Source organism: Zingiber officinale, chromosome 3B, assembly GCF_018446385.1.
Source record: "Zingiber officinale cultivar Zhangliang chromosome 3B, Zo_v1.1, whole genome shotgun sequence".
Classification (NCBI taxonomy): domain Eukaryota; kingdom Viridiplantae; phylum Streptophyta; class Magnoliopsida; order Zingiberales; family Zingiberaceae; genus Zingiber; species Zingiber officinale.
Window position 1 is genome coordinate 22,853,539 of NC_055991.1, and position 16,468 is coordinate 22,870,006.

Sequence of the window (16,468 nt, forward strand, 5' to 3'; positions counted from 1 at the left end):
GAGAGCTTTTCGTGGCGTCGCAAGAGCACAGAGCAGCAGATCTTGGATTCTAAGTTCATATATAAGCTCTACCCTTGCCCCTTCTTTTATATGAAGCTCAGGGCGCCCCGGATCCCTTCCAGGCGCCCTGGTGGGACGTGGCAGGTCCAACCAGTGAGCTCCACGTGGCGACGCGCAATCGGGATAAAACTTGCCTCCCGGGCGCCCGGATCCCTTCCGAGCGCCCGGACCTCCGGGCGCCCGGATCCCCTCCCCCTCTTCTCCAGAAAGTCCTTCTCCTGCAAGAAAAGGTTAGTCCGAGGCAAATGTACCCTGCAGCAAAGATTGTTAGCACAGTTTTATAAATAAGCAAAGTATGACTTAGATTCCGTCTTTCCGAGACCGGAATCTAGTCACGATCTCGACTTAGATATCCGAAATGGATCTAAGCCGGATCGACGCCTAATGTTCCCTTCCCGGGAACGCGTCCTCGCAGTCACTCCCCTCCAGTGACTTACCTTACTTACCTGCCAGACGTCCGGTCAGCCCTTCGACCCGTCTGGACTTCTCGCCAGCTATCCGGTCAGCCCGTCGACCTAGCTGGACTTCTCGCCAAGCGTCCGGTCAGCCCGTCGACCCGCTTGGACTTCTCACCAGCTATCCGGTCAGCTCGTCGACCTAGCTGGGCTTCGTGCCAGACATCCGGTCAGCCCGTCGACCTGTCTGGGCTTCTCCTGCACACTCGATCAGAGTGTTAGACAACAACAGACTAACTTAACCTGATTTGTCATTCATCAAAACCTGGGTTAAATCGTTAGTGCTAACCGCACCAACAAAAGGACCTAGAGAAATCCTCTCTAGATGAACTCTTCTTAACAATGGAGCTTCACGAAACAAGAGTTGAAGGATTAGATAGAGAAGCTCATAGATCAAGAGGAGTAGCCCTTGTGGCAAACAAGGGAAAAAGAAAGAAAAAGAAATCTTCATCACCACCATCTTCCGACTTTGAAGAATCAAGTGCCTCAATGGATAGCGATCAAGAGACATATATGGTAAGGAAGATGAGAAAGACATTTAAATCTTTTTCTTCTAACAAATCTCGTGCTAGGAAAAGTTTTAGAAGCAAAAGTAGGACAAGGAAGATCATTTACTATAATTGTCAAGGAGAAGGACACAAAAGAGATGATTGTCCTCTCTTGAAGAAGAAGGAAGGGAAGAAAAAGGAGGAGAAGAAGACAAAAGAAAAAGGGAAAAAGGCTCAAAACCTAAAAGCAACATGGGATGATCCATCATCATCATCGGAGGAAGAAGAGCATCATGTAGTCAATTTTGCTCTAATGGGAATTGATGATGTAGCCTTCACCTCATCCAAACAAGAATAAGGAAGGAGCTCAAGTGAAGATGAAGAAGGGAGCTCAAGTGAAGGGGGAGGACAAACTTCGGATTCGGACGTCTCGGTAAGTGAGGTACATAATCTTCCTCCCCATGTTTTAATTAAAATTATTTCAAACACAAATGATGATTTGTTTAAGGCAAAAAGAAAGAACAAATCCTTGAAAAATGATATTTGCATGCTTAAGGAAAAATTAGAATCCATGACTATTAAGGATAATGATATGCATGCTTCTTCTACAAATTCAAATGATTCATGTTTAGAAGAAGAAAATAAGGCTTTAAGGGAAAAGGTAGAATATCTTACCAATGCCCTTAGAAAATTTGAAATTGGCTCTAAAACCTTAAACATGATTATTGGGAGTCAAAGGGTAAGTTTTAAGAAAAATGGGTTAGGATACAAGGAACTCAACAATAAAAAGACCTACCATTGTCTACTTGCTAGGGGCCAATAAAAAACCAAGACTATAGATAGAAAATGGATCCCCAAGGAATATTTGGTTAACCCAATTAGAAAGAATTTCTATTGAGTGCCAAAATCAATTCTCAAGGGTTAGAGGATTTTAGGTTAGTCAACCATTAAAATCATAGTTCAAATCTTTGAAAAATGGTTGACTTGAGACCTTAAGGGGGAGCACTTAGCCTTGATAGAAATTCATGATCAAGGGGGCTAAGTAGGAGTTATCTTCATCTCACAATGATTTGCATTATTTTCTAACCTTAAATGTGAGTTGATAGAATGATACAAATAATTCACTTATGCTTATGGCATCTTGATGAGTTATGAGATGTATCAATTTTTAGTGATCATAGGCCAATTATGGGGAAAACAAATGTTTAATTAATGGACATCTTGCCCATAGATCATAGTTGGACATTTCAATTGTTTTGTAAACAATTCTATGTTTTATTTATAGTGGATAGTTATTTTGAAACATATGAATTCAAAACTAAGGTTTAATTTGATACAAACTTGAGTGTTTTCAAGGTGTTTGAGTTTTTATCAAAACTTCAAAAATATGATGAATTTTCATAGAAGCATATTTTTCCTTGTTAAAGAACATTATAATAAATATGTGTTCAAAATTTCATGATTTTTCTAATTTTCTAGAATTTTTTATGCATTTCTGAAGTTGACTTTGAAAACTGAAAGTCAACCTTGTAATGTGCCAGTCGACTGCAACAGATGGTAGTCGAATGGTACCTGTTTTCCAGCACCGTCAAGAGCAGATTTTGGGTATTTTTAAGTCCACATTGATACCATAGTATGTGTACATGTTTGGTATAATTTTTTATGGTGTCAAAGGGGGAGAAATGGGTAGAATTAAGTTAGAAACCTAATTGTGTGCAAAACTTGAAAATTAAGGTTGAAGAGCATATGTTAAGGGGGAGCTTGGGAATTATGCTTCATGTTTACATATTGCTTTTAATTTTCATGTTGTTATTAATGCATAACTTAAACATATTGCCAGACATCAAAAAGGGGGAGATTGTTGGTACAATCGACCCAAGTTTGATCGGTACGATCATGGTTTTGATGTGCGCGCCAAATAGTTTAAGTTAGGCTTTCATATGTGTTTGATATGCATGTTTGAGTCTTGTAGGACTTGGTGAAACACACATGAAGAGCTTGGTGCAGTTAAGCTTGGGAAGTTCATCCTAGGGCTCGAATCCTTGAGTCGGTGAAGGATGGTGTGGAAGACATCCGAGGGACCGCCGGACGAGGAGCAACGGAGTGGAGCCAAGGGAAGTGGACTTCAAGGCAACGTGAAGGATGGCATGGAGAGGAGCTGCGGGCTCGTGTGCATCTGAGGGACGAAGGCCGAGGAAGAGGACTTCAAGGGTGACTCCGGAGAGGAAGAGTGTGAGTGTGTAACAAGGTGCAGTCCAGTCGGTTGCAACTTTTAGCAGTCGATTGCACCAGTCGACTGCATGTTTTAGCAGTCGACTGCGCAGTCGACTGGCAGCAAATAGAAGCATTCTGTTCGTTCATTCGACGGCGACCAGTCGACTGATAAAACATGCAGTTGATTGGTAAATGACCGTTGGCAGACCGTTGGTGCTGCAAAGTAACCGTTGGCTACCTCCAACGGTAGCACCAGTCGACTGGTGCCGAGATGAGTTGATATGATGATCAACTCTCTCCTCTTATTTAAAGGAAGCTTTGGGGCTTGAAGGAGGTTACTGATTATTGTTGAATCACTCCTTGTCATTACCCAAAACTTCCAAGCCTACTCTCTTCCTCCTAAACCTAAGTTCATTATTGTAAAGAGGAAGAGATCCTTTGTGAGAGGTTTGCTCCACCGAGAAGGAGAAAGCTCTAGCCGGAGATTGTCGGGGATTGATCCACCGAAGGATCAAGGGCTCGTTCACCTCAAGGACACACCGTGGAGTAGGAGCAAGCAATCTCCGAACCACGTTACGTCGAGCTTGTTAGAGATTTGGTATTCTTTCTTTATTGTTTTCATTAGTTAGTTGTATTTCCGCATGTGCACTAATCTTTTGTAGAGAAGAAAGTGAAGTTGGCGGTGGCCTAGCTATCCAACCCCCCTTCAAGCCGGCCACTGATCCCTTACAAAAATTTCAAGGATGCTGCTGATTTTAAAAGATGTATTAAAAACTATGCTATTTGTGAGATACGACACAATAAAATAACCTATAATGATTTAAAAGAATTTTTGGACATTTTTTAAGATTTATTTGGAGGATTTATGACAGTGTTTAAAGGGATAATGGAAATCACCCTTTGAGGGGCTTGTTAGGGAGTTAATTAGGTGGAGAAATTAAACCCTACCTATATAAATAGGAAGCTACAGTGCCCGAGCCCTAAAGGCTACCTCGTTCCCTTCTCATTCTCTCCGTGTCCACTCTGCCGATAACCCTCGATTTCCTCTCGAGCTCACCTTATCCGCCGACGAGAATCAGCACCGACGCACCTCCCCGGTCGATCGCCGGCGCTTTGTCGCAGATCGAGCCTCCGAGCTTCTCAACCCCTTAACAGAGGTCGCGACGGCGGAGCGTTCTTCAGAGAGCCGTAGCGCGCGAGGAATCTCCGGCCGGAAGGAATTGATCTGAGCTCCGGAGTTGCTGAGGAAGAACCGCCGATCCCTAGGGCCGATCTTGGTGAGAAGTACTCTATACGGTGGATTTGACTTCCCGAGCCTTAGGGCCGAGCCAAATTCGTCGGGAACTCTGTGCCGCTTGAGGTATGTACTGTCGTGGAGGTAAATTGAGGTGAGGATGGTTTAGATTAGGGTTTCTTAGCTATGAAGACTTGTGATTTGATGCCAGGTTGGGAGGATTGTATGGATTGAGGTATTGATGTGGCAGTGGCTGCTGGGAAGGGCTCGATCGCAATTTCAGCAGCTGTTTTTCACTCGGGAAACATCAGGTAAGGTCTGCACCACTCCAGGAGTTCGATTTGTAGATCTAGGTGATGAATTCGGTGAGAATTGGGGGTTGATTAATGTAGGGTCTCTGTGATCTTGGATCTGTGATTTGAAGCCATGAATGTGAGGTGGTACTGATTGAGGATCGTTTGTGGCAGTAGCTCGCTGGGGAGGGGCTTGGCCATGACCTCCAGTAGCTGTTCATCATCCAGGACTTATAGGTAAGATATTTTACAGTATTGAGACAGTAGATTTGTGGATCTGAGGGTGTATTTCATCCGAATTGTGCATTGATAGTGTGATTTCAATAGTTTGAAGGCTATGTAGGAGCTCTGTTCGTGAATTTTGGCAGGGGGTATTGCTGGGAGGTTTGAGCCGAAGACCTCACCTTCCGGCAGTGAGTGATCAGTGGGGTGTAAGGTAAGGTTTAGGTTTTCCGATACCTAGTTTAATTGAACAGTTATTTTGTACATTGTTGTATTGGGTATTAGTAGTCTAGTGTGGTTGCGTTTGGATAATAAACAGAACTTGGAACCAATTCATCTGTCGTGTACATTAGTACAGTTAATTAGTTGCATATATATATATATATAGCTAAAATTGATACGTTGACACAGGACTTGGATCGGGACGAGCGTCGTGACGAGATTGACGTCGGATTCAGCCTACGTTTGAGGCGGGTACTTTTACTTATTTCTCTAGTTGTTGTTCTTGGTGCATGAGTAGCCCAGATAAAGTAGAGTTTATCTTGACTCCACTCATTTTATTTCTTGTGCTTGATACTTTATCCACTCAATCTTCGAGATGCTCATTTCCGTATCTATACAGTCTTCCGTTGTTATTCTTGATAACTAGCAGATACTATATGTCATGTTTACCTGTTTGACTACTGTTTATTTATGCTTAGTATTGAGCATGCGGATTCATGTAGCATACCTGATTTTTGTATATATGATGACTGTTGCATTATTCGCATCATGTCATGCATGCATCGCCGATGACCTTGGCTCCCTTGTGGTTGAGACGGTCATTAGCCAAAGCCGCACGCTCGGCCACTCATGGGTAGTGGCGGCTGGAGCGTGCTGCATGTCCTGTCGCGCTGCACTCGGTCACTCATGGGTAGTGGCGGCTGGAGTTGTGAGCCGCAGGGACCCTATTGCTATGTAGCTATTTAGCTACTATGCAAACTGTCCGCTCGGTCACTCGAGAGTAGTGGCGGCTGGAGTGTGGTACAGTTGTCATCGATCCGGTCTCTCGACCATACAGGGGTCGTGGTGCAGAGAGGTGGGCGGGGTGACCATCCGTGCATACGTCGTTTCTATTATACCTGCTTCTGCTGTTATATGTCTACTTATGCTGTTCTGATACCACATTTATTTGCTATGTATGCTTGGACACTGTTTGCTTTTACAGTATACCTTACATGTGATCTGGGTGATTATGGATAGTACTCTAGCAGTTTATGTTTTCCTCAGACCTTACACTGTTAGCCTAGGATATGGTATCAGGTATGGAAATATACTTTGTTTACTTAGTAGTATCTGCTATTTATCTTTCCGAGACTGTATCCTTTTGTATTCCTGTTCTTTACTATACTCATGCACTGTCTATCCTTTTACCCGCTGAGTTTTATACTCACCACCCGCATTGGTAATTTCACCAGGTAGCTGATAGCGATGCTAGTACGCTTGGAGGAGGATCCCGACTGCCGGTCCCATGTCACTTCTGAGAATGGTTTTACGGTTTTGGTTTTCCTTTTATTGTGAGTCAAACCTTTGAATTTAGCATTGTAATAATTGAGCTGTGGACTTGTTATTTGTATTTGGTTGTTTTGCCGATAAGTCAAGCCGGGCCGGCCCGCGGTGAGTTTTTGTTATCTTATCTTTGTTGATCTTGTTTTCCGCTGTGTTTGACTTTACAGCCGTGTGGGCTGCATATTATCTGCGTGGTTGTGATATATTTGTATATGTATATTCTGTGGTGTTGTATACCGGTTCTATTTGTCACTGCTACAGGGGAGGTGCTGTCCGATTTTCGTCGGACAACCTTACTCTCGGGGCGTGACACTATTATTACAAGACGTTTATTTTTTATAAAAAAAATATCCGCAAGAAGGTAATTGTTATTTGTAGTGAAAGGAGTTATGGATGAAGAATTTATGCTTCAAAATATAAAGCAGATAGTATATTTGTGATCTAAAAATGCAACTTGCGACATACATGTAGTGAAAACAATCTGCATAGTAGAGAGCATCCTACAGCCGATGCAACTTGGATTGCTAATGTGATGAAAGATAAATTGAGAGGAGAACCCTCTTATCGCCCTTGTACAATTCAGAAAGACTTGCAAAGAAATTATGAGGTAGAGTTAGACTTCCACAAAGTGTGGAAAGATAAGGATTTAGCAATGCATGATATTCATGGCACAGAAAAGGGATGCTATGATAGGTTAAGATGGTATTGCCATGCTATTCAAGAAACAAATCCTAGCAGTGTTGCTGAGTGCAAGATTGATCTCATAACATCTAAATTCAAATGATTATTCATTTATTTCCATGCATGTGCAGTTTGTTTTCTTACTGGTTGTAGGTTGTTGATTTTTTTTTTATGAGACTCATATAAAGAATAAGTATAAAGGTTGTATCATAGTTGTTGTGTCAAAGGATGCTAACGATGATCTTTTTACAATTGGTTATTCTGTAGTGGATGTGGATAATGACGCTAATTGGGAATGGTTTTGTTATCATTTGAGAAACATCCTAATTTCATGTCAAAGCATTTCGTTCAACGAGTTCACTTTTTTCTTCGACAGACATCCTGAGATTATGATGGCAGTTGAACAATTATTTGTGGGTAGTCACAATTCCTATTATTTGAGACATTTAGTAAATAATTTTATGAAACAGGTAAATAATTAATTACTTACTTTTATCTAGATACATGTTTTGAATCTGAAATGATTTGTTTGCCTCATTCTAGGTGTCGCGAAGTTATCCAAAACAAAACAAAAAGCACTGGTCTTTGGAATTCAAGAAAGCTGTGTATGCTCCATCTTTGCAAGAGCATGAACAACATATAAACAATATCATCGACTCCATGCCACTTGCCAGAGGGTTTATTGTACAACCTCATTTTCAAAGTTGAGCAAATACTTTCTTTCTTTGTGATTGATGAGGTGTTATGAATAATAACATAGTTGAGTGTTAGAATAATTGGGTTAAACCAGCTTGTTATCTACCTATCGTGGTTATGGTGGACCACATACACATGCAGATCATGAACATAATGCACCGGTGGCGTGAATCAACATTGGCAATGGTTAAGGAATTAATTCCAAGAAAGGAGAAGGCTATTGCTAAAGTATATCTTGAATTTTGAAATTTGAGAGTGCATTTTGTTAGAGTGTATATTAAAAGCCTAGCTTTTTATAAACTTTTATTTTAAAATAAAGAATCACATTGGTCAAATGTCTATATTTGTATGTTAAGTGTAGTTGTTCAATTAATTTATATTATAAATAACATGGTGTGTGGTGTCACACACAGAAGATCATATTATCAATTCCTTATAATTTATAAATAGTGGCTCACGACTAAGATGGAAATGAACAAACCATTGGAATAGCCGTAGTGTAATTTGGTATTAGTTTATCTTAACTATAAAATTACACTAGTACACTCTAAGTGTATTGAGCAGGACCATTTAAGGTAAGTTCTTTTTATACTGACTGAATAAAAGAACAAGACCTTTTGATATTATGGAAGTATGTGCTCTTAATCTGGATATAATAACAAACACTTATTTCTTTGACTTATCAATGGGTGAGATTTAGTTCGATAAATCAAGAGACCCGATAAGTTGAGAAATGATATTATTTATAGTGTGTGTTGTTGATTATAGAAGGAAATTGTGTCCTAATAATCTAGGTTGATAATGTCCCCAAGAGGAGCTCATAAGGATTGCCATGTAAACCCTGCAGGTGGACTCAGTCCAACATGATGATAAGGCTGAGTGGTACTACTCTTGGAGCTAGATATTAATTGAGTTGTTAGTAACTCATTTAATTAGTGGGCATTCGATATCTTAAACACAAGGAGATTAACACACTCATGATAAGAAGGAGCCCAAAATGTAATTTGGGATTGGTGCGGTAGTTCAATAATAATTCTTTAGTGGTATGAACTATTATTGATGAAATTAAGTTGGGTGTTCGGGGCGAACATGGGAAGCTTAATTTCATCGGGAGACCAAAATCAATTCCTCCTCTCGGTCCCTATCGTAGCCTCTTATTTATAAAGTATTATACTCACCCATACCCACCTTCTTACCCACCTTAAGGTGGTCAGCCAAGCCTAGCTTGAAGCCCAAGCTAGGGCCGACCAAACCAAGGTGAGTGGGTTTCATTAGGTAGCCGACCCTAGCTTGAACCCAAGCTTGGTATGGTCAGCCACATTAAATTAAAAAGGACTTTATTTTTAAAAATATTTCTTATGTGGAAGCCATGGTTTTAAAAGAGAGTTAAAAATTTAAATATTTCCTTTTATAGTTTTCTACAAAAGATTAAGTGAAAGATTTTATATCTTTCCTTATTTGTAGTTAAAAGGAATATTTTAATTTTTGATAAAACTTTCCTTTTTTGTAATCATCCTCATGAATTAAAAGAGAGTTTTAAAATTAAATCTTTCCTTTTATAGTTTCTACAAAAGATTAAGAAAAGATTTGATATCTTTCCTTATTTGTAGATTGAAAAGAGAATTTTAATTGTAGAGAAAACTTTCCTTTTGTAAATCATCCATATGTTTTAATAGAGAGATTTTAATTTATAAAAATTTTCTTTTATGACCAACCATGAAGGGAATTTTTTAAAGAGAAATTTTTATTTAAAAATTTCCGGAAACAAATTAGGAAGTTTTAATTTTGTGTTTAAAACTTTCCTTGTTTGGAAGAATTAAGGTAACCGACCATATAAAGTTTGAAAGAGAAATTTTATTAAACTTTCCTTTCATTGGCAAAGAGAATAAGGAAGTTTTAATAAAACTTTCCTTATTTGTCAAGTTCAAAGAATATAAAAGAGAGGGTAGAGGTGTCTCATCTCATAACAATATCTTTTCTATTAGTTCCTCTCTTCCTTGGTTGTTGGCCGGCCCCTCTCTTCCTCTCCATCTCCTATTCTTCTTCCTTGGCCAGCAGCATCTTCATCTCAAGGAGTTTTTGTTGGTGGCCAGATATTGTTAGAGGAAGAATGAGAGATAGGAGACTTTGTTTCTAGCATCCCTTGGAGCTTGGTGGTGGTGGTCGAACCTCATCTTCTCTTGGAGTTCTTGTGGTGGCCAAAACTTGTTGGAGAAGAAGGAAGCTTTGGTGGTTCTCATCTCGGTAGATCGTCGCCCACACAACGTCTGAGATAAGAAGAGGAATACGATAGAACATCAAGAGGTTGTTGCTTACAAAGAAAGGTATAACTAATAATTCTATTCCGCATCATACTAGTTTTCTTTGTATAGATTTTGAAATACCAAACACACGAGGCATATGATTCTAGGTTTCAGATTTGTGATTCGAGTTTGTGTTCTTTTGTTTTTTTCGATCTTGTGATTCGATTGCTTTTTTTGGTTAAACCTAGGGTTACTATAAGGAAATTAAATATTAAATTTCGTTGAAAGGCTTTGTCTAGGAAGTGGTGGATGCTCTCATACCCAAGAAGGCCTAGTGTGTCGCCATGTTTAACCTGGAAGCCAATATCTTAAATTAATATTTAATTCAATTTGTAACATGGGTGGATTTGGATCAATAATGTTAAATATCGTTTGCGATCCAAGTCTAAACCTTTAAGAACAGATAAGTTAAATTTGGAATCAATAATATTAAGTTCCACTTGCGATTCCTAATTTAATTTCTAAAGAACATAATAGATTGTTAGGAATGATTCAGGACTTATACAAAATTTTTGTACAGGGGAACCAGTACAATATTCTGAGTATCAACCAACACATTTGTCATGTTATTGGAGGTTTGAGGTAGTTGATGATAAAAAATCCTTTGCTATTGATTTAATGGATAAGAATTGTTCATGTAGAGTTTGGTAGATCAATAAGCTTCCATGCAAGCACGCTTGCGCCACTATTAAGTCGAGGTCGTTATCATTGTATAATTTTTGCTACAGGTATTTCAAGACTGGAATATATCGTCCAGCATACAAAGGAATTATTAATCAAATCTTAACTTTTAACATTAATGCATTAACTCTTGATGAAGAAAATGTAATTGACGCTCCTGATGTACGTAGGCAGCCAGGCCGTAGGAGGACTAAGAGGATATCATCTCAAGTTGAAGCATGTGTGTCAAAGTATAGTCATTGTCAACTAAATATATGACACTTAGTTTATTTGTGTGTAGCTTGACTAATACATTTTTTACACTTTCGCAGGAAAAAGAGATTGTTTAGAAGGGTAATCAAGCATGAGCTTACATACTATAAGGCCTACACCGAGTATTAGCATTAGTGATTTACACATTGTATAATGGTCCTGTTTTTGAAAACCTTGTGCAAGACTTGGTTTATATGTAAACATATATGAGTTATGTTTATGGTTTATGTTAACTTTGTATCATGTAATAATTACTGTTGTGTTTGTGGAAGAGGTTAGGAATATGAATAATATGTGTTTGTGTTTTGATATTTGATATGTGCTATTTTGTATACTTTGGTTCACGTGGTGAGATTTTGAATGACTATATCTAATTTCGACAGAAACTTGAGTACAAATGTTGATAAATTGGGTATATAATATGCAAGGATGAGTATAAATATTGAGAAATTAGGTATATAATGATAATGACTAATTAACTGAAATATGGTACCATAGGCATGTTTGGTATTGACAAATATATATGATATGTAATGATGTTCCCTGCATAAACATTTAGGAATGTGTGATATACAATACACAATCCCTCAATCAACTTTGAATTTAGATATATTATACCAATTAAATCAAGTAGTGTTTTTAGTGGGGTGCCACAAAAGTGTCTAACCTTAGTCCAAATGTATCTGATAGTTTACAAATTGTACTGACATCGTGTAAATATATACCTAAATTAGCGTCAATTGTGCCTGAATTTGTTTAGATAATGAATCTTAAATGAGCTTACTAAGTATTATAAAATCTCCATAAGCAAATGAGATGGTTAAATTCAGCTCTCACAAGCAAGAAAGGAACAAGAAACAAGTTCATGTAGAAAACAGTTACGGGTGCATTCATCCAACTGTTTTTTATAAGTCAGCTAATGAATCTAATTTGTTTATTAACTTTTCATATATGTCAGCGATCTTAGACGCATTTCTACAGTACTCATCAACTAACTCTAGCTGAATATTGATTAACTTTGATAGTTCTTCAGTTTGCTTCTTTTTTTTACTAGAACTTAAAGAGACAATTGACGTAGAAGTTGAGCTCAAACCTATTTTGGAAGTAGTGGTGAAGAAAGCACGTTGTCTCTCCTTGTATGAATTAAAAGCTATTAATGCTTCCTTTTTACTCAGATACGATTTGTGCAACGCACCGCTATATTTGTTAACTTGAGCATAAATTTATTCCCAACTGTCATAAACATCGGGTTTTCTTCCAACAAAAACAACATACATTTTCTCCTATATTTATAATAAACAAACATTTCAACCATAAATTCCTTCTAAAATAATATGTTGAAATAAAATCTTAGGGTTCACCATTTAGCACTCAAATCTCTCTTGTCGTCCCCACTTATCTTGCTGGCGTCGCCTCTGTTGTCGTCGTCACCATTTTTAGGATACAGATTGAAGTTTGCAAGAGAGAGTTGGGAGGGAGAGGATCGATTTTAGGGAGTTGGGTGGGAGATGAGAGATTAGGGTTTGGTAGGCTTTTACTGCCTCTACTTCGGCTTTTAAGATTTTTTACCCATGTACATGAGGATCACATGCACAACAACTGTTAAGTATTTTGTTTTAACAGCATAGTAGGGACATATTTTAGATGAGGGGGCTTTATACCTGGATGCTTAAATCTTGTATAATTATACTCAATTAAACTACATTTATGATCAACCTATTGCAGATAGTGCACAATTTGATAGAAAATATATTTGATTTAGTTTAAATTGTGTTGAATTAAGATGGAATTATACCTCCTTTTGAACTTTTTGTACCTAATTAAATTGTATTTATATGATCAATGACATATAAATTTGGACATTTAATTATACCAAATTAACATATAATTATACTTAATTTAGGAAAATTTGTACCTAATAAAGTGGAGCAATAGTGTCATTGACCCGAATCTACATTATATGATCAAGTATGCACACAAGGTAATATAACCAAAATAACTCACAAACATTAACCTCTTATAGAATTGGTTATGGGTGTATATCATATCATGTGAATATCTTGTACATTTTCCTTTTCTACTTATGAAGTATTGATTCTCATATTGGTTCCTCCATATTTATGTTAATATGACTTTTACCCTACTGATGGAAATAATCATCCCTAGCGATGTTGTTGACCACACTAAATGATAAGTAGTAGCACTACAAAAAAATAAGGGTTTAGCAGCGGTTTTTCAAGGCCTATACTAGTGGTTTACGACCGCTGCTAACCCTATTGCACCGGTTTTGTAACCGGTGCAAGTGTTGGCGACGCTAAATGCAACCGAAACGGTAATACTGACCGGTGGTTTAAACTTATAAACCGCTTCTAATGCTTACCAATAGCAGCGGTCTTACGGTGGGCCTTTAGGAGCGGGTAGTAACCGCGTATATAGATCAATATGGGTCGCCTTAAGGTGGACCTTTAGGAGCGATTAGTAACCGATTCCGAAGGTCAACTTTTACAAATAGTTAAAACCGGTCTTATAACTTACTTTGCAATTTAAAAATGACGTTTTAGAAGTGGTCTAAAACCGACACAGAAGGATGATTTATTAGAGGCGGTTGTAAACCATTTTAGAAAATAGTCGTTTAGATGCGGTTGTAACCGATCCTATAAGTTTATTATACAACAGTGACACTATCTATAGGAGCAGTTTTAAACCGCCTCTAAATATACAGAATTATCATATTTAAAAATGCTTTTATATCATATTATACCTATAGATTTCCAAAATGAATGCTCAATTTAAATCAATTGATAATATTAATATTTCACTGCACAAATCTAATTTATATTCATAACACAATTTGGATTACCAAATAAACAAGTCATATTCATATTTAAGTTCAAAATATTCATAACATACATTTAACACCACACTATACCACTAATACAATCCTTTCTTTAATTCCCAAAATATATAGAAACTTCAATAACAAGTTTTCTCCGCCAATAAAGCATCAAAAGACATTTGCTTCAAGCGACAAAAGGCATTTGCTCCAACCTTCAATAGCAACCTTCAAAAAAAATGCAAACTTCAAATAATGCAAAGACATATAGAAGGGAAAAAGACATAAAAGACTATATAGCTATAAAGAATGATGAATACCCTTGCAACTTTAGTAGTTGGAAAAAAATACAATACAGGATGAAATAGAAAATTTAGACAAGATCAAGGCACAAAGCAGCTATACATGGTCTTCATAAACTACTTTAACTCGTTCAATGCTTATCTAGTCAAGGTTGTGAGATATGATATTGCAGATCTACAAGATTTCCATCATCAACAAAACTCAATATGAACCATGAAATATCCAAGTTAAATTCTATAAGGAATAAACAACTTTTTTAGAATTTTAGAGAGAATTAAAGTTGAACCTCACTATATATTGAATAAAATTAAAGTTGAACCATTTGCAACAGCTTTTACAAAAATGAAATGAAATTAAAAAAATATTATTATCGAAATGCCTCCTCATGGACTTCTATTGGTTGTGTTCCTTCAGATTTATCTTGAAGGTGAGGATCCACAGTCTCTTTAAGTAAATTCTAACAAGAAAATAAATTGTTAATAGAATAAAAATATATTTAAAAGTCGACTTAAAAAGTGAAATATATTATTACCTCAATTCGTATTTCCTCGTTATCAATAAGGGCGCCTCCTTTCTTTCTACTTCTTCGACTCAATTGTTGTATTTCAATACGACTCGATTTTCTTCCATTTTCTTGAGACTAACAGGATAACAAATCCACATTTAGCACCAAATATTAATAGCATAAATTCTTCTATTTGCATAACAACTTATAGAAAGAAAATAAAACAGTAATAAATTACATTGGTTGTAATTATATAAATTACAGTAATAACAACTTACAGTAATAAATTCTATTTATATAAATTCTTCAAAAACTAACTATATACATTACATTGCTTGTAATCAATTTCTAGAATCCCATAAAACCTTGGAACTTCAAGGATAAGAGCATTAAAGTGTAAAACAGTAAATAAGCAGTGTGAAACTAACTGTAAGAAAGAAAAGAAATAATTTTGATTCTTACAAATTTATATTCCAATGATGGAATATTAGTGCGTCCTTGTGCATGAGTCCCTTTCTTTTTGTTCGCATTTTCTCTATTGATTTTTGAAGTTTTCTGGCACAAAAATTTATAAGGAAATTATAACATCTATAACATATATAAAAAACTATTAATACTAGTTGTACCTCGGTAGACTTCCAATAGTTACATAAAACTTCCCATGTTTGAAGTGTCAAGCCATGAGGAATGGGTTGTATTGCAACAAGCTCTTCTAGTGGAGTATTTGAATCATAAGATGTAGCTTTCACTTCGGTCCTCCACCTTCTCCACGCAGCCCCCATCATTTGCATTATAACTCTTCTATGGCAATTGGAGATACAGAAACGTGCCTATAAACATAAAATAAAATATGTACATGATTTAAATTCATAATTGAAATTATGATCTTGTAAACTTACAGTAACAAGTTTCCATGCATCATTCAAGCGATTTGTCGGCATTTTTCTCCAATCTAAAAAGCTCAGGGGCAACACAACTCCATTCCGTGCAATAGTCCCAATAAAATTTGCAAGAGTCGGTTGTAGATCACCGTAAGGCTGTTCCCTTTCATTGAATTTCACTACCAGCATATGATCGGGATGTAATGCATGAATATATCTCATAATAGTCTTGCCACGTTTTCTTTTCTGAGCTTGGGATGAAGACATGATCTCATTTTCATCTGAAAAATATAATTTTCACTTAGTGTTTCAAAAAATAATTTTCTATTCATATCCAAAAACATTTTTCACCTTGCTCATTAACCTCCTCATTTTGTAGCTCTAATGGTGAATGAGATGTTGTATCTTGTGATTCATTTTCATGATCAACTCCTCTATTACTCGATTCTTCTCTCGTAGATCGTCTTTGGCTATTTTGTATTAGCTTTCGTATTCTTTTGTTTGCCATTTTCAAAAGTTACCTACAAATCACAATATAGAAATATGAATGAAGTTTGAAGTGTAAAATCTGAAATTGTCATAAAATGTTCAAGCATAATAACAAAAGAGAACAAATTTTCTGCATTAAAAAAACATCTAGTTAATTAACTCAGATATCAATAATAAAAGAGAAACAATGTTCCGCATTAAAAAAACACAAGGAATGAATTGTATTAGTCAAAATACATAACTCTAGTAGCTGTAAGAAAAGATTTATGTCAAAAAAAATTTAATCTAGTTGAAGTGGTTGAAGACCTACTTGAGCTGAAAATCACTATA

The 16,468-nt window shown here is 36.9% G+C and overlaps 1 protein-coding gene across 1 annotated transcript; it reads right to left on the reverse strand.

Annotated features, from left to right (window-relative positions):
* Nucleotides 1-14,131: 14,131 nt before the first annotated feature.
* On the reverse strand, nucleotides 14,132-16,157 carry LOC122054756. The gene is made up of 5 exons (XM_042616194.1): nucleotides 16,001-16,157; nucleotides 15,668-15,930; nucleotides 15,395-15,598; nucleotides 14,796-14,903; nucleotides 14,132-14,188 (listed from the first exon to the last, which is right to left on the reverse strand). Exons 1-5 carry the CDS (start codon nucleotides 16,155-16,157, stop codon nucleotides 14,132-14,134), a joined length of 789 nt encoding a protein of 262 aa, XP_042472128.1.
* Between the last annotated feature and the right edge of the window lie 311 nt (nucleotides 16,158-16,468).